The 19302-nt window shown below is 42.7% G+C and overlaps 1 protein-coding gene across 1 annotated transcript in view; it reads left to right on the top strand.

The window, feature by feature from the left end:
- The window catches only part of LOC142144573 (sulfotransferase 6B1-like), a 74525-nt gene extending 63295 nt beyond the window's left edge, over positions 1-11230 (top strand). Inside the window, exons 6-8 of the mRNA XM_075203603.1 lie at positions 609-703; positions 1145-1301; positions 10997-11230. Coding sequence (XP_075059704.1) covers positions 609-703; positions 1145-1301; positions 10997-11127 — 383 coding nt within the window. The 3' untranslated portion in view covers positions 11128-11230. The remainder of the gene's footprint in view (positions 1-608; positions 704-1144; positions 1302-10996) is intronic.
- Positions 11231-19302: the final 8072 nt, after the last annotated feature.

Below are 19302 nucleotides of genomic sequence, written 5' to 3'. Positions count from 1 at the left end.
TCTCTGGAGCTAAGGAGCACTATGACATCTTACAAATCAATGCATATATTAATAATAATATTAATAATAATGTGCAGCGGAGACTCCCTTGCACCTTGTGCTATCACGCGTATGGCATTACATTATATATGGTCCTATTCATTCCAAAAAACAGAATTCTGCATTTCTAAATACAGGTACTCCTCACTTAACGACCTAGTTCCGTTCCTACGACTAGGTCGTTAAGCGAATTGGTCGCTAAGTGAGTACAGTACTGAAATATGCACCTACATGTATTATAATCATTTTTATTGATTCTGAATGAAAAAATATACTAAAGAACTGCATTTTGATAAATTTGCTTTACATTGCATAACAGAAAATAAACATGTGTACAGTAAAGCTCTACAAACAGCAGCAATTATAACAATAAGGACCAATGGAGAACCTGGTCGTAACTCCGAGTGGTCATTAAATGGGTAGGTTGTTAAGTGAGGAGTACCTGTAGGTGTAAGTATTTTAAATACATTTGAAAAAAGTTGTGTGGTTTTAGAATATCCTGAAAGATGATGACTAATTATCTGTGTAATCCGTTCTTAAAAACTGTTTGCATGTCTTCTCTGTTTTAGTAATTTATGGATCATATTTTGATTATACTCTTGGCTGGGAGAAACATATAGATGATGGGAATATACTTGTACTTAAATTTGAAGATATGAAAATGGTGAGTGATTGTCATATAGCATGTATTTTATAAATCACTAGTAATCATATTAGATGTTTAGATGATTATAGATAGTAGAATACCAGTTTTAGTGCAAATTTCCTTGTACATTTTGCCATTAATCCTACATTATAACCATTTTAGATTTTGACATAGTTAGTAAAATAGTTTGTAGGGTCACTTTGCTGTTGGTGAATCCAAGTATGTCATGTAGGATATTGTTCTCAGTAGACCTAGAAATAAATGGTAAGAACCACATCTAACATGCAATAAAACAGGAATTTTTTTGTGCTGGTGGTTAGTGCTGAAAAATAGGGACAACAATCTCCCAGACAAATCGTTAACACCTGATACTGTCCCCAGTTTAGACTTAGACTCCCCCTCCCTCTCAACCCATTCATGTGAATGTTATGTTATAATTGGTCACTTTTTCTTCAACAGGACTTCACTTCAGAAGTAAGGAAAATAGCTGACTTTTATGGATTATCTTTGACTGCTGAGCAAATTAAGGAGGTTCAAAACAAAACTACATTTGAAATTATGAAAGAGAAATCCAGTGATTCTCATGGAAATTTAGGAAATGTTTTCTTCCGAAAAGGTACGTAAAATTACTTGACTTAATTGTTTACCTTTTAAATAGAAATTATTAGATATGTAAATAAGTGATTGTCCAATTCGATCCCTGTAGTTCCGCAGCACAAAAACTGTTGTTTAAGACGCGAGAGGATCAGACACTTAATATAAACAGATTTTTCAATAATAATCAGAAGCAGGAAAAGTAGTACAATTTATTCACTTGCAATGGGGTCATAAATTATATTAATGCCAACATCAGTTTCAAACGTACAGGTCATACAAGGACAATGGTCATTGTTACAATGTTGATTTTAGGATAAGTACTAGTGAGTTTAACTTGGACAATGAGAATTTTATAGTATACAAATGCAATGTTGAACATAAGATTCATAAAAAATAGAGAATTCTTAACATTCCAAAGTAGTGTTGAAGCTGGACAAAGACTCAGTAAATGAATGATACAGTATATCTAATGTCTAAGTTAGTTGCCTTGGTATTGCTGCTTGTTGAGTATATACCAAATTCAATTCTCATTGTTCCAAAACCTCTTTTGATGAATGGAAGCCTTGTCATTAGCAATTCATATTGCAAAAATGAGTATCTATGGAAATATAAAGGAACAGTGATATTAATACAACAAGCAATGCGAATACATCTTGTTGCTGTGAAGCAATTACACGCAGTAACATTAGCGGTGCCATACAATTCAGATTGAATGGTTTGACCAATATTTTAATTCACCTTTAAGAAAACACATTCTTTAGGCTTACACAGTACATGTGCACATGGATTATATGATATGACTATATGTTGGAAGGAAAGTACACTACATGGCAGATCTGAATTAAGGCACTCATGGGGCCAGTGGCAGACCCAGGGGGGAGGGGGGAGGGGGCGGGGGGCGATCGGTAGAACAAGCAGGAACTGAAGACATTTGCAGTAGAGGCCTGGCAGAGCATCACCAGGGATGAAAGCCAGCGTCTGGTGATGTCTATGCATTCCAGACTTCAGGCTGTAATTGACTGCAAAGGATTTGCAACAAAGTATTAAAAAGTGAAAGTTTGATGTAGGATTGTTTAGTTTGTCCCATTACTTTTGGTCCCTTAAACAGTGGGTTGCACATATAGAAACCGTTGTAGTTCCTACACTGTTCAACTGATTTGGATGTAAATACCCTCAAATTAAAGCTGAAAGTCTGCAGTTAAAGCACATCTTGTTTGTTTCAATTCAAAAAAATTGTGCAGGTGTATAGAGCCCAAAATATAAGAATTGTGTCGATGTCCCAATATTTATGGACTTGACTGTAGGTCTCATTGTAGTCTCTCCTCCCCCACCCCTCATATGTGTCACTGTAGCCTCTCCCCTCCCCATATGTCTCATTGTAGTCTCATTCACAACTTGTTTAACTTATCTTTTATTGTAACTGCCGGCGCCGTCCTACAGCTTCTCTGTGCATTTGTTGCTGCTCAGATAGAAAGTGATTACTTCCTCTCTGACCACTGCACTGTGGGGCTGCTGGATACAGTTATTATTCTCATATATTTTAAATGCATGAGGCTACTCTTTCTTTACAAACTCCTTGCAGGGCTGCTTAAGTGATCTGTGGAGTCTGTACAGAAAGAGTAGCTTCACGCATTTAAAAATGAATGAGACTAATAACTGTCTCTGGCAGCAGAACTTGGGTGCTCCTGTGCCCCTCCCCTTTTTATCTGATCCTCCTACATGGTCAAAAGTATGTGGACATCTGAACATTAGATCCATATGTTTGCAGAAAATCTCATTCGAAAACTATACACACTAATAATTGAACAGTTAAATGAGTGACCCTCATCACACCACAAATAAATAATAAATTATTAGCCATAACACCTGTTAAGTTAATAGTACCCATGCTCACACCACCATCATCACATTAATAGCTGATGCTGATACCCATCAGTGGCCCTTACACATATCTTCTTTCCTCTGGCATTACATGCTGCAGGAGGGAATCCTCTAACTGCCTTCCTTGCTGCCTGACAGCAGGCGCATGTCAGGAGGTGCTTTCTGTTGGCGAGGACGGGGGATGGGATGGAGAGGAAAGCCTGGCATGCGCAGAGGGGAGGCACCGTCCAGGCTAATCTGCACATCGCATACGCTAAGCTGGCTGGTTCTGAGGAAGCAGTAAGCACACCAATGCCAGGGATGACACAGATGAGCTTGAGTCTGCCCACACCCCACTCCAGATGCTCCACGTTCTCCAGTCCTTTCCCAAGACATTGTTGCATTCATTGGCCTACTGGAAAAAAACTGTTGAGGTCTATGGCCAATGTGTCACTTAAATAGGACAACAGTACTGTTGTCAGAAATTAATGTTCTTTTTCACAGATGTTGGTTTAAAATATTAGACCCATTAGTGTTACTAATGATTTGTCAGCATTTTCCAGAGTCCCTATGGGTAAGTATAAGTGAAGGGAAAAAGCACTTGAAAAAAAAAAGTATCTCTTTAAGTATGTAATCACCTGACATATTAAAGTCAGTCCAATCTCACAGTGTGTATATATATATATATATATATATATATATATGTGTGTGTGTGTATATATATGTGTATGTTTTGTTAGTAAGTGACTGCTTAGAAAACACATTGCAGGTATCCGTATCACAGCGCATAGATGCTAATATTTTTCCTGTCCAGATTACATCTTGCAATGTACAGTATTTACATGTATAACTTCAGCATAACATCTATATCGCCACCAATTAGATTTGCTCACTTAAAGTGAGTTTATACCTTATACCAACGGTTCCCAAAGTGTGCGCCACGGCTCTCAGGGGTGCCGTGGCGCTGTCACTGGAGTTCCGCGACCCAGCAGCCTCCTCTCTCCTGCAGCTGTCACTGACGTTGATATTCAGTGACAGCTGCGGGAGAGAGGAGGCTGCTGGGTCCCGGCGCCCGACGGCTTGGTAAGTTTATGTGCTCTGTTTTTTTTTCTATGGCTGGCTTGCGGCAGAGGAGGGGGTGACAGCTTGATTAATTATCACTTGGATCTAATGTCTAAGCTGTGAACAAATAAAACAGATGTGTGCAGCCAATTGGACAGGATATATAGCACTGAGGTCAAATGGATCCTATGTGGCCCAGTATATATAATATTATATATATATATATATATATATAGTAACAAAAGGAGGCATTTAGCTGGCAATATGCAGAGAAAGCAGGGAAGTAGAGTAAAACATTGGCACAGTTATGTACCTAGGTGGAGATTAAACCAGGTAAAAACATATATGTAGTTTAAAATTGGTTTACTTACATGATTTAAAAGCTGCTTCCTCTCAGCAAACAGACAGGGTGGGTCTGATAGTCTAAACAGAGCCAGGGATGGGCGTTTCCTTTTAAAGAGAAGGTGGGTGTGTCACCTGTCCATCAAGCTAGACCTGTGGGAGGAGTGTCAGGTATAAAACCCTGCTTGTTTCATTGTTCAGGGAGATCATTGCTGGGCTAGCTGGCTGATCTGGACAGAGAGCTGGACTATGTATAGTAAGTGTTGAGGGTCTCCATAATTGCTGTGCAAGTATACGGTGTCAAAACATTATTACCATCCTGACAATAAAGAACCATAAAAAGGAAGAAGTTGTACGCGTGTGCTTCTGCAGTAGCGGGCTCTTGCCACAAGTGGTGTCAGGAGTGGAACGCTCCGGGAAGCAAGTTTCCGCTACCCAACCCCGCAGACGTCAACATGGAGGAAGTACTGAGAACCCTCGTGAATGTGGCCGCTGCGCAGCAACAGCAGTAAGCTCAGATGCTACAAGTCGCCGATGCACAGGTGGAAAACACAAGGCTCTTAAGAGAAGAGTTAAGCCAGATGAGGCACGACAGAAATGAACCACCTGGTCCTGTTCTCCAGAAAATGTCACCAGCTGATGACGTAGAAGCATATCTGGTGTCTTTCGAGAGACTTGCAAAAAGGGCAAAATGGCCTCCTAAAGATTGGGCTGAGAGACTGGCACCATATCTGACTGGTGAAGCTCAGCGAGCTTATATGGATCTAGATGAGGAACGGGCCTCTGATTACCAGTGTCTAAAGTCTGAGATATTGGCTCGCATTAGAGTTTCCGGGCCAGGCCGAGCCCAGCTCTTTCACCAATGGCGCTATGATAAAGAAAAACCGGTCAGAGCGCAAGTGGCTGAGCTTTCTAAAATTTTAGAGAAATGGCTGCAGCCTGAGGAGAATTCGCCTTCTCAGATTATTGAAGTTCTGGCGATAGATCACTGCATCCGGGGGCTGAACCGCGATTTGCAAAGGTGGGTTCTGCAATCAGACCCACAAACTTATGAAGAGCTTGCCACCGTGGTAGAAAGGTTTTGTGCGCTACAGCAAATGACTAAAGAACCTGCATTTGTGCCAAAGCAGCTGCCACGCCAAAAGCCAGGTTTGACAATCCTTGCCACAGGGCCCAATGGCAAAACTGCTACGGACAGAGGGCCAGGTGCAAAGCTGTCTAATCCGAAGTGTTTTGAATGTGGTGAGCCAGGCCACTGTAAGGCAGAGTGTCCTAAACTACAGGAACCCATGGACTGTTCTGTAGCACATATTGGACCTGCATTTTCAAGATGTTTTACCATGAGTCCCACATCAGGAAGTCCTTGTTTGTTCCAAATGACTGTGCTAATCAACCAAAACCTTGTTCTGGCCTTGGTTGACTCGGGGAGTGAACTCTCATTGGTTTCTAGCTCTGCTTTACCCGAAACCATAACTTCTCGGTTGCCCAAAGTGAAAGTTCTTTGCGTACATGGCACAACAGAGGAGTATGAAAGAACAATACTACCAGTCACACTCAAAGACAAAACTGTTATGGTGGTAGCTGCAGGCCCGGCACTCCCATTAGGCAAGGTTAGGCAGCTGCCTAGGGCGCCGGGCTCTGGAGGGCGCCCCTGAAATCGTGCACACCTATAAAGCTGTCCGGCGGCCATGGAAGTTAAACTCACCGGCCGCCGCACAGCTTTATAGATGTGCACGATTTGATCCATGGCGGGGGTGGGGTCATCGATTACCGTCCCCTCCCCTAACGCTGAGATGCGCTATCTCCTCTTCCATCAGTGATTGTCGGGAGTGACGTCATCATCACGCCCCGACAGTCACTGAGTCACATTATTTTGAAATTTTGCCTAGGGCGCTGAGAGCTGAGAACCCTAGCACCGGCCCTGGGTAGCTGCCATAGCACCTAAACTCCCATATCCACTCATTTTGGGGCGAGGCTTCCCACTGTTTAATGATGTCCTCGGTGAGCGGATCCGGCCGGACATCCGGCAACTGATGCAACGGTCGGAAGCCCGGTCTTAAAGGAACCGCCTAAGAATCCACAACATCTGGACATCGATCTTTGGGAACCGCCAAACCGGAATGCCATCCAAGGAGTCACAGCAGGAGTTCCACAAAAGCATCCAACTGTGGGGAAACATGGACAGTCCAAACTAGCATTGGTCAGTGATGTCGCAGATGAGCCCACTCCGCCTGTCAGTGAGGATACGGACTGGTATTGCCGGTCCTGTCCCATTTGTCAGAGAACCTGTCCCAAACCCATGTACAGGGCACCTCTCATTCCAATACCAATAGTACAAGTTCCCTTTGAACGGATAGCTATGGACCTTGTGGGGCCCCTGGAAAAATCCGCACGTGGGCACCAATATATACTAGTGGTGCTTGACTATGCAATCAGGTATCCAGAGGCAATTTCCCTATGAAACATAAAGTCCAGCACCATAGCTAAAGAACTTGTATTGATGTTTACACGCTTGGGAATACCCAAAGAAATTCTCACAGACCAGGGTACTCCATTCATGTCTAAACTAATGAAGGGCATGTGCCAGTTGCTAGGGGTTACGGCACTTCACACCTCTGTATACCATCCACAAACAGATGGCTTGGTGGAACGCTTTAACCGCACATTAAAGCACATGCTCAGGAAAGCAGTGGCTCAAGAGAAAAAAGATTGGGACACTCTTATTCCCTATTTGATGTTTGCCATCCATGAGGTACCTCAAGCTTCAACAGGGTTTAGTCCCTTTGAGTTATTGTTTGGGAGACAGCCCAGGGGTATCTTGGATATGTTAAAAGAAGGGTAGGAGCAGCAAGGTCCCAGGGAGCCAAATCTGGTACAATTTGTGTCCCAAATGTATGAGAGGCTAGGAAAGATAGGGCCCATTGTGCAGCAACATGTAAAAGAGGCTCAGGAACGACAGAAGAAAAGTTATGACAAAAGTGCTGTTGTTCGATCTTTCAAGCCTGGGGACAAGGTCCTAGACCTGGTTCCTACCCAGGAAAGCAAACTTTTCGCCCATTGGCAGGGTCCATATGAAGTTCTAGAGGCTGTTGGTCCTGTCAATTATAGAGTCCACCAGTTAAGTAGGAGAAGGGAGGAGCAAATATATCATGTGAACCTCCTTAAACCCTGGCATGATGAGGAGACCTCTCCTCAGGTAGTGAGTACTGCCATTGAAAAGTCTGAAGTGCCCATAGAGCCAGCCTTGTCCATTCAGCAGAGACAACAGACTGAAGAAATGATTCGCCAGAACAGGGATGTCTTCTCTTCCATTCCTGGGCGCACTACCTTAATCGAACACGACATTGTCACTGTGCCAGGAGTCATTGTCAAGCAGAAGCCATATCGTATTCCAGAAGCCAGATGGGTGGACGTGAGAAAGGAGGTTGAGTAGATGCTCCAGTTAGATGTAATTGAAGAGTCCACTAGTGAATGGAATAGTCCCATTGTGCTTGTCCCGAAACCCAATGGGACAATTAGCTTCTGCAATGACTTTAGGCGCCTAAACAGTATGTCGCAGTTTGATGCCTATCCGATGCCACGTGTGGATGAACTAGTGGAAAATCTTGCTGGTAGCAATTATTTAACAACCCTTGATCTAACAAAGGGTTATTGGCAAGTTCCCCTGACTTCCACGGCCAAGCCAAAGACTGCATTTTCCACCCCTGATGGTCTCTATCAATATAAAGTCCTACCCTTTGGGTTGCATGGGGCACCTGCCACCTTAGAAAGGGCTATGAATAAATTGCTACGACCTCACACAGCTTATGCAGCTGCTTACTTGGATGATATAGTGATTTATACCCCAGACTGGGGATCACATTTACCCAAAGTTGAGGCGGTCTTAGTTTCATTACGGTCCGCAGGGTTAACAGCTAACCCAGAGAAATGTGCCATAGCCATGAGAGAAGCCAAATATTTGGGGTACATTGTTGGTCGAGGGCATGTAAAACCCCAGCTAGACAAAGTGGAGGCAGTCAAAAATTGGACAAGACCAGAGAAAAAGTCACAGTTAAGAACCTTTTTAGGCTTAGTAGGTTACTACAGGCGGTTTGTAAGCCACTTCGCCACTGGAGCTGCTCCACTTACGGACATGTTAAAAAAAAGTTGTCCAGATAGACTAACCTGGTCTGACTCTGCAGAAACCGCCTGGTCTGAGTTTCGGTTAGCTCTTTGTTCCTCTCCAGTTCTACAAGCACCAGATTTTACCTGGAGGTTCTTCCTCCAAACTGATGCTTCTGGTGTTGGCTTAGGTGCAGTCTTGTCACAGGAGAAGAATGGAGTAGAAAATCCTGTCCTGTACCTAAGTCGTAAGTTGCTTCCAAGGGAACAAAAATATGCCACTGTGGCGAAAGAATGTCTCGCCATAAAATGGCCTACAGAAGCTCTGTGCTATTATCTCCTAAGCAGAGAGTTCATCCTAATAACAGACCATGCACCATTGAGATGGATGCAGAACAACCGGGAGGTAAATGCCAAGGTAACCCGCTGGTTCTTGGCACTACAGCCTTTCAAGTTCTCAGTAGAACATAGGCCTGGGATTCTACACAAAAATGCAGATGCGTTGTCACGAAAATATGCGCTCCTCGCGAAGTCCGCGTCCCCCTACTTTGAGACGCTAGGGGGAGGGATATGTAACAAAAGGCGGCATTTAGCTGGCAATATGCAGAGAAAGCAGGGAAGTAGAGTAAAACATTGGCACAGTTATGTACCTAGGTGGAGATTAAACCAGGTAAAAAACGTATGTGTAGTTTAAAATTGGTTTACTTACATGATTTAAAAGCTGTTTCCTCTCAGCAAACAGACAGGGTGGGTCTGATAGTCTAAACAGAGCCAGGGATGGGCGTTTCCTTTTAAAGAGAAGGTGGGTGTGTCACCTGTCCATCAAGCTAGGCCTGTGGGAGGAGTGTCAGTTATAAAACCCTGCTTGTTTCATTGTTGAGGGAGATCAACGTTGGGCTAGCTAGCTGATCTGGACAGAGAGCTGGACTATGTATAGTAAGCGTTGAGGGTCTCCATAACAAATAAAGAACAATCATAATACAAAGTTAAACAATTCTCAGTGAGTCATTAATTAGGAACTTTTAATTATTATATTGTGTAAGAAAACAAACTTAAAAAGTATTTAGAAAAAATATTTTGTATTAATGTTCATGAAATAGGTAGTGTGACACAAAAAGGTAAAAACCACTTGTACCCTGTCTCCATTTCCCCATAAGTAATAAGCGATTTATTTCCATTAGTGCTGTAAACTAAATGTATTCAATACAATTTGGAGAGGAGGTAGTACAGGTTCCACCCAGTGCTTATCTCTAGTTTGTTGGGACTATTTAAACAATGACTTTTGAATTTCAAAATAATAGATTAACAACATACAAAATGAATACCAAAAACAGAGGAGTGTGACAGCGGGCAGAGGAGTGTGACAGCGGGGCAGATGAGTGTGACACATCGTGAGAGGGACAGTGGAGGGGGAAACAGCGTGAGAGGGACAGTGGAGGGGGACACAGTGTGAGAGGGGCAGTGGAGGAGGACACAGCGTGAGAGGGACAGTGGAGGGGGTCACAGCGTGAGAGAGGGCAGTGGATGAGGACACAGCGTGAGAGGGACAGTGGAGGAGGACACAGCGTGAGAGGGACAGTGGAGGGGGACACAGCGTGAGAGGGGCAGATGAGTGTGACACAGCGTGAGAGGGACAGTGGAGGGGGACACAGCGTGAGAGGGACAGTGGAGGAGGACACAGCGTGAAAGGGGCAGTGGAGGGGGACACAGCGTGAGAGGGGCAGTGGAGGGGGACACAGCGTGAGAGGGGCAGTGGTGGGGGACACAGCGTGAGAGAGGGCAGTGGAGGGGGACACAGCGTGAGAGGGGCAGCGGAGGGGGACACAGCGTGAGAGAGGGCAGAGGAGGGTGGACATCGTGAGAGGGGCAGTGGAGGGGGACACAGTGTGAGAGGGGCAGTGGAGGGGGACACAGCGTGAGAAGGGCAGCAGAGGGGGGCAGCATGACTGAGGGCAGAGTGTCTGGATGCAGAAGGGGCATTTTTGCATACAACTAAATAAGTATTTCTGTCCTGACCTAAATACTTACTACAATTTTTTGACCCAACTACTTCTAAAACAGGACTGCTCAATAATTATTTTGGAGGGGTGCCTTGAAAAAATTTGGAGACTCTAAGGGTGCCGCAAACTGCAAAAGTTTGGGAACCACTGCCTTATACGCATTTGATGGATATTTTTTTTATCTGAGTGAAAAACCAATGTCAAAATTGCAATAGAAATCTTTAAGACAATAAGATTACTAATTTTTGTAACAAGTTTACAAAGTAAAACACTGTTGTAGTTTATAATATTGAGCAGCTTATATACTGTTTTAATGTTAACTTTTTTTGACTTATAATTATTTATAAAGGTGAAATCGGGGACTGGAAGAGTCTTTTTACTGAAGAACAGAGTAAAGAAATTGATGCAAAGTTTGAAGAGTCCCTTGCAGGAACAAACCTGGGAGAGAAGATAAACTATTCAAAATACTGTTCATTTTAGATACTTTAGTAGATCTGTTTTCTTCACGTTAAATGGAGTTTAATTATATTAATAAAGACTTGTTTTACATGTATTTGGATCAACTGGAAGTTTAGTATTCATGGCCAAATGTATCCAGTTTACAAAAGATCAAAAATCCTTTTGATTACAATCTACCAACAATATGATTTGCATTCCAGAGTATTCAGAAACTTGTGTGATTTTTTTTTTTGAAGCTCACAATATACACAGACAGGGGCGGGCTTGGCTGGGGGCAGGGGGGCAGATGCCCCCGGGGCCAGACACAAAAAGGGCCTGTTATGGGCGAGTAAGTCTATCTCTTTGTGGCTGGTCTCTCCCCTGGGACCAGTCACCTTCCATCATTGGATCCGCGTCCTCTGTCCCTCTCCCCTGCCTTCCCTTGTGTGGCCAGTCATATGACCCGGTATCACATGGGACGCGCACCACGTGACAGGTGCCGTCCCATGTATGAAGATCAGTGCACGCCGACGGAACAAGGTAAGTGGTGTGAGATGTCAATATAGTGTGTGTGAGATGTCAATATAGTATGTGTGCGTGCTGTCCATACATCATGTGTGTGCTGTCAAGATTGTGTGTGAGATGTCAATACAGCGTGTGTGTGTGTGCGAGGGCAATACTGTGTTTATGTGTATGTGGAGAATTTCATTATAATGTGTGAGTGAAGGGAGAGCATGTCAATATAATGTGTGAGGGAAGGGGGGTCTTAATTTCGGTAGTAGTCAGCATATCGACGGTGACTAACGCGACAACACTTACACCGACATCTTGACACCAAAGGGCTCCTTCCCAACGAGGCTCCATGACGACTGATGTGGGAACCGACTGGAACCAATCACGATGAATGAAGAAGCCGGCGCGAATTGATGATGTCACTTAGATCCGCGACACAGTTAGCGCTGCTGTTAATGGGATAATGTAAGTATGCGCCTATGTACAATGTACTTTACAAAGCGTTGTATATTGTACATGGGCGCATACTCACAATGCTCGGTACTCTCGCGCCTATTCGGATTCCAAAACGAGGCAAAATGTCATTGTAACGTCGTCGGATCTCGCGAGTTTTGGAATCAATAAAAACCGCCTCCACGGCGATCTAGCGCCATTTGAGAGAGGGACAGAGAAGGATTAGGTCAGAGTATAGAGCAGGCAAAGTGATAGAATAGAAATAGGAGGGTGGTAGCAGTGTTAGAGAAAGCTCCATTACTGAAATCCTAATATAGTAAATATACCAGTCATTGCACTGTATTTTTCTGAATTTGCATTACAAAGTGTAGGGTCTTATAAAATAGCTTTATTTCTGAGTGCTGAAATCCTAATATACCAGTCATTGCACTGTTTTTTTCTGAATTTGCACTACAAAGTGTAGGGTCTGATATACACCCTTATAAAAGAGCTGAATTTCTCAGTGCTGAAATCCTAATATACCAGTCATCGCACTGTATTTTTCTGAATTTGCACTACAAAGTGTAGGGTCTAATATACACCCTAATAAAAGAGCTAAATTTCTGAGTGCTGAAATCCTAATATACCAGTCATTGCACTGTATTTTTCTGAATTTGCATTACAAAGTGTAGGGTCTGATATACACCCTTATAAAAGAGATGAAATTCTGAGTGCTGAAATCCTAATATACCAGTCATTGCACTGTATTTTTCTGAATTTGCACTATAAAGTGTAGGGTCTGATATACACCCTTATAAAAGAGCTGAAATTCCGAGTGCTGAAATCCTAATATACCAGTCATTGCACTGTATTTTTCTGAATTTGCACTACAAAGTGTAGGGTCTAATATACACCCTTATAAAAGAGCTAAATTTCTGAGTGCTGAAATCCTAATATACCAGTCATTGCACTGTATTTTTCTGAATTTGCATTACAAAGTGTAGGGTCTGATATACACCCTTATAAAAGAGATGAAATTCTGAGTGCTGAAATCCTAATATACCAGTCATTGCACTGTATTTTTCTGAATTTGCATTACAAAGTGTAGGGTCTGATATACACCCTTATAAAAGAGATGAAATTCTGAGTGCTGAAATCCTAATATACCAGTCATTGCACTGTATTTTTCTGAATTTGCACTATAAAGTGTAGGGTCTGATATACACCCTTATAAAAGAGCTGAAATTCCGAGTGCTGAAATCCTAATATACCAGTCATTGCACTGTATTTTTCTGAATTTGCACTACAAAGTGTAGGGTCTAATATACACCCTTATAAAAGAGCTGAATTTATCAGTGCTGAAATCCTAATATATCAGTCATTGCACTGTATTTTTCTGAATTTGCATTACAAAGTGTAGGGTCTAATATACACACTAATAAAAGAGCTGAATTTCTGAGTGCTGAAATCCTAATATACCAGTCATTGCACTGTATTTTTCTGAATTTGCATTACAAAGTGTAGGGTCTGATATACACCCTTATAAAAGAGATGAAATTCTGAGTGCTGAAATCCTAATATACCAGTCATTGCACTGTATTTTTCTGAATTTGCATTACAAAGTGTAGGGTCTGATATACACCCTTATAAAAGAGCTGAATTTCTGAGTGCTGAAATCCTAATTTACAAGTCATTGCACTGTTTTTTTCTGAATTTGCACTACAAAGTGTACAATGTTATCAAAATGGATTCACAGCAGTATACAGATGAGCAGGAGCAGCAAGCAGCTACTGCCACCAGTCCTGATGGTAGTTATCTCTGTATGTCATCTGGTAAAGCCTATGTAAAAGTACATAGTCTTTTGAAGTCAGGGAAAAAAAACCAAACAAAAAAACCCCTTTTACCGTGTTGAAGAGAAAAAGACCTGTAATCCAGGAAAAGTTAACTGCCAATAAAAAAAAATTGCCAACATACCATTCTACACATGTAGTGGCAAAGAAAGAATGAGGCCTTCGCCTTTCTCTATGATTGCGAGATCTAAAAATTTTACTGAGGCTTCTTCTTGGTGACCAACCAAGACCATGTAATTTGGAGTTCAAAAGTGGTGCACAACTACTGTTACGTGTGAAAGCTGAGCTAGAAGAAAACAGTAAGGCATTAGAGAAAAATGTATGCCCAGAATCAGAAATTACACCAAACCCTGAGGATAGTCCATCCACGAGTGGTATGTGTAATCGTGACCATTCTGATAGTGTACCCATAAAGAAGGCCCCTTTCAGCATCTCTGCTGATGTGTGCCTGAACAGCCCGAGTGTAGCCTGTGATACACCAATTGAGGTTGGCACTTTGGAACTGGAAGAGGATGATGGACATACTTGTGTAGCCGACGAGGGCGCTAATGAGGATGTTGATGAGGATGAGGTTGTTTGTGTAAGTCCTGAACCAGTGGAAGCAGTTCTGGCACGTGATAAGAAGGCCATTGTCATGCCTGGACATAAGACCAAAAAAGCCACTTCTTATGTGTGGAATTATTTCTACCCAAATCCTGACAACAGTTGTCTAGCCATTTGTAGTGTATATAAAGCCACAGTCAGTCGAGGGAGGGACCTTAACCATCTTGGAACCTCATCCATGTTACGCCATTTGTCGCGAGTTCATGGCAAGGTGTTGGGAAAAGCTGAAAGTTATGGTAAAAAAATAACAACAAGCAGCCCATCATCAGCTAGGACCCTTCTCACACCTACATCCCGACGCCTGCAATCTATGCCCACAACACTGTCCTCATCAATATCCTCAGTAGCCCTGCATCCAACTTGGTAAGGCTCGATAACTCCTGCACTATCCTTGATCCCTATGAAGAATTCTTGAACGTTAGTCCCACTGCTGCTGCTGGGGGTGAATCTTCCTCTGATAAGCAGCCCAAGAAGAAGACCACTAGTACTTTACAACAATTAACTGTGAAGCATTCTTTTGCTAGAGTTAGCAAGTATGACAGCAGTCACCCAGTCGCAAAGCGGATCACAGACGCCATGGTGTCTATGCTAGTGTTAGATCTGCGTCCAATATCCACTATAAACGCAGCTGTTTTTTCGCAGTTAATTGATGTTTTCTGTCCCTGTTACAAAATTCCATCGCAACACCATTTTTCAAGAAAAACTATTCCTCAACTGTACCAGAACGTTCGTAAAAATGTACTAATTGGGCTGAAAAATGCCATTCTACTCACTCTACACTTAACCACAGATATGTGGACAGGTGGCAGTGGGCAAACCAAAGATTATATGACTGGGTTGGTCATTCGCCTTCACAAGCAGAAACAGCAGCAGCATGTACACCAATATGTAACATTTCTCACAGGCACAAAACAAAATATACAAGGGCGCTAGTGAACCTAAAGCACTTGATCAAGTTGCAGCTTTTTGCGCAGGCTCTGGGACCTGCTAAGTACAATACAAGAACACAAAAATTAGAAATAGCGCAAAAACTTAAAATCAATATATAACAATTTCATAAATAATTATAAGATAATAAATGCAAACGAATACACATATAAATAAAAATGGGTGAAATAAAGTGACCACTAGCAATAATAATATTGACACAGTCCAAATATTTTTAGCATTCAGTGCAATGAGGATTCAGAGCACAGCAAAGTCACAATGTCCAGCGTGATAAAGATGGATAATGAATTACCAGTTAACAATGTACTGGCTATGATCATAATCCACACAGCTCTGTGTGCATATCCACTTGAGATTAAGTAAACATGGTATTGCAGAGAAATAATAGCCTTGAAATAGAAATGGCAATTCAACTTATCTCCAACCTGTGTACTGAGTCAGTGAAGTCCGGCTGTACTCTCTAGATTCCTCCTACGGACAAATGGATCTGTGTAATAGGGAATCCAACACCAGGGTTTTAAAAAAACTGTATATAAATGGTCACTTGTCATTCAGGAACAAGGCACAATTAAAATGGCCTGACGCTTTTCTCGGCACTGGAACATCGTTTCATCAGAGGCACTATTTGAATTGTGCCTGGTTCCTGAATGACAAAAGACCATTTATATACAATTTCTTAAAACCCCGGGGTTGGATTCCCTATATCTTTTTACACAGATCCAGGTGTTCGTAGGAGGAATCTAGAGACTACAGCCGGACTTCACTGACTCACTACACGCGGTTTGTGGGGTTAAGGTAGCGTTGCCACTTGGAAGTGGTATTTAGCAGGAACTGTTCTGCAGCGTTGCCACTTGGAAAGCGGTTTGCAGGGTTTAAGTAGCGTTGCCACTTGGAAGTGATTGGCAGGTGAGATTTGCTGCGTAGGAGCCTGGAGAATCCGGAATACTGGAACGCAGGGTAGAACTTCTCAGGAGCATGGAATAGATGCAGGAGCTGTTTCCAGTGCAGGGTCAGGAACTGACTGAAAGAACCAGCACAGAGTCTAGGTCAGAAGGTCTAGATATAGTGCAGTTCTAATTAGGCAGCCTGGGAGGGACACAGGGGGAGTCCGGCGTGTGACAGACAGTCTGCCAACTATCCTGAATCTGGTGGGATTTATATTATGAGGAGGTCTGACTTGTTTAAATGTTGCACTATGGGATTAATGCAAAAGACTGACATATTAACATGATTTTTACATTCCAGCACTTTTTCATGTTTCTGTAGGTAGAGGGCTGCAGTCAGTAACTGTAGTGGCGGACGGTCTGTGACGTGGTAGTGATAGGAGACTGCTGTTTTTTTATTACTGGGCTTGCTAACCCTTAACTGTAGTTTCTTCACATGTTAATTATGATAAAAAGTTTAGTTAAAGATAAAGTACAATTTGTGTGAATTGAAAGGTAAGCAGTGGTGGAAGTGGGGTGTATATGGTAGTAGGCCATACCGCTACTTCTCATACTGCCTTCACTGTAAAATAATAAAATTCCATTCACTTGTTTACATTCCCATTACATTTTTCATACCGCCACTTCTAAATTTCCACTTAGACCACTGAGCTTAATATTCATCGTATGCAGTATATGACTGCTATAATTCAAAATGCTAGATCCTTTGACAAAATATGGGGTCCATGGTCATTATTCTTTAACTGCTGGGACCACAGTGTGATGCAGTGTAATGATAAAGAAGGGCACAGTCTGATGAGAGGGACAGTAATGAGGGGCCACATGGTGATGCAGTGTAATGATAAAGGAGGGCACAGTGTGATAAGAGGGACAGTAATGAGGGACCACAGTGTGATGTAGTGTAATGATAAAGGAGGGCACAGTGTGATGAGAGGGACAGTAATGAGGGGCCGCAGTGTGATGCAGTGTAATGATATAGGAGAGCACAGTGTGATGAGAGGGACAGTAATGAGGGACCACAGTGTGATGTAGTGTAATGATAAAGGAGGGCACAGTGTGATGAGAGGGACAGTAATGAGGGCCCGCAGTGTGTTGCAGTGTAATGATAAAGGAGGGCACAGTGTGATAAGAAGAACAGTAATGAGGGACCACAGTGTGATGTAGTGTAATGATAAAGGAGGGCACAGTGTGATGAGAGGGACAGTAATGAGGGCCCGCAGTGTGTTGCAGTGTAATGATAAAGGAGGGCACAGTGTGATGAGAGGGACAGTAATGAGGGACCACAGTGTGATGTAGTGTAATGATAAAGGAGGGCACAGTGTGATGAGAGGGACAGTAATGAGGGGCCACAGTGTGATGCAGTTTAATGATAAAAGAGGGCACAGTGTGATGAGAGGGACAGTAATGAGGGGCCGCAGTGTGATGCTTTGTAATGATATAGGAGAGCACAGTGTGATGAGAGGGACAGTAATGAGGGGCAGCAGTGTGATGCAGTGTAATGATATAGGAGAGCACAGTGTGATGAGAGGGACAGTAATGAGGGGCAGCAGTGTGATGCAGTGTAATGATATATCAGAGCACAGTGTGATGAGAGGGACAGTAATGAGGGGCTGCAGTGTGATGCAGTGTAATGGTAAAGGAGAGCACTGTGATGAGAGGGACAGTAATGAGGGGACGCAGTGTGATGCAGTGCAATGATAAAGGAGGGCACAGTGTGATGAGAGGGACAGTAATGAGGGGCCACAGTGTGATGCAGTGTAATGATATAGGAGGGCACAGTGTAATGAGAAGGACAATAATGAGGGGCCACAGTGTGATGCAGTGTAATGATATAGGAGGGCACAGTGTAATGAGAAGGACAATAATGAGGGGCCACAGTGTGATGCAGTGTAATGATAAAGGAGGGCACAGTGTGATGAGAGGGACAGTAATGAGAGGCCATATGTGATACAGGAGGAGCAGCGTGATGTGCGGCGGCACATAGCTTACCCTTCTACTTAACTATAAGTGTATTTGCTATGCTAAAAAAATATAGTGCTATGGATTGTTTCAGGGGGGGCAAACCAATATCTTGCCTAGGGCCCCGTGAGGTCAAAATCCGTCTCTGTATAGACACAAGAAAATTGTTTTGAGACTTCAAAATTAATCCTCCAGTCAATTGCGCTGTGCTTCCTATTTGAAAATAACCTTACATGTGGTTGCAACACCTGTGGTGAGCAGCAGAATAAATGGTTCCAGCCTAGTGGAGACAAGAATAGAGGGGGTTCTAATATAGCAACTGGACTACATTTTAAGGGGTTATGTCCCCTATTTATTAATAAGTAGCACAGTGATAGAAAATCACTCAGAGTAGATGAGTGACATTTAGCTACCCGGCAATACTGTCTGACAGCGGTTATATTAGTCTTATCATTTGGTAGATAGGCAGAAGTCATATCTACAGCAAAAACACTGGTTTAGGCTAAAGATAGGACTTTTCTCTAGTTAATAAATAGACCCCTATTTCTGATGATGAATCAGAACCAGGGCTTTGATTCAATACCCACAGAATGTATATATATATATATATGGACTTTGGCGTGAGTTGGTCAGCTTAACATATATTGCAATATGTGGAACTAACATTCCCTGTTTTTAATATAGAACAGTACTTGGTACAGCATTAATTATGTGTTTGGAGAGTGCAGAGTATCCCTGTTTTCTTGTCTATACAATGTGGGCAACCCCCTCTTGCACCCCAGTCTGTACATGGTGAGTGCAGAGGATCTATGTCTGTTTTTGTTTATACAATGTAAGTCCCATGACTCTTGCACCCCATTCTTTACATTAATTAATTCCAACTTGTGTCAGGTGAGTCCCAGGTCTCCCATGGCTGCTAGTGCTAGGGAAAGACTTGCCTTTAAAAGCTGTGTGCAGGTAAACCTTAA

The sequence above is a fragment of the Mixophyes fleayi genome, chromosome 3 (genome assembly GCF_038048845.1).
Source record: "Mixophyes fleayi isolate aMixFle1 chromosome 3, aMixFle1.hap1, whole genome shotgun sequence".
NCBI classification, from domain to species: domain Eukaryota; kingdom Metazoa; phylum Chordata; class Amphibia; order Anura; family Limnodynastidae; genus Mixophyes; species Mixophyes fleayi.
This window is presented reverse-complemented; position numbering and strand designations above follow the sequence as displayed.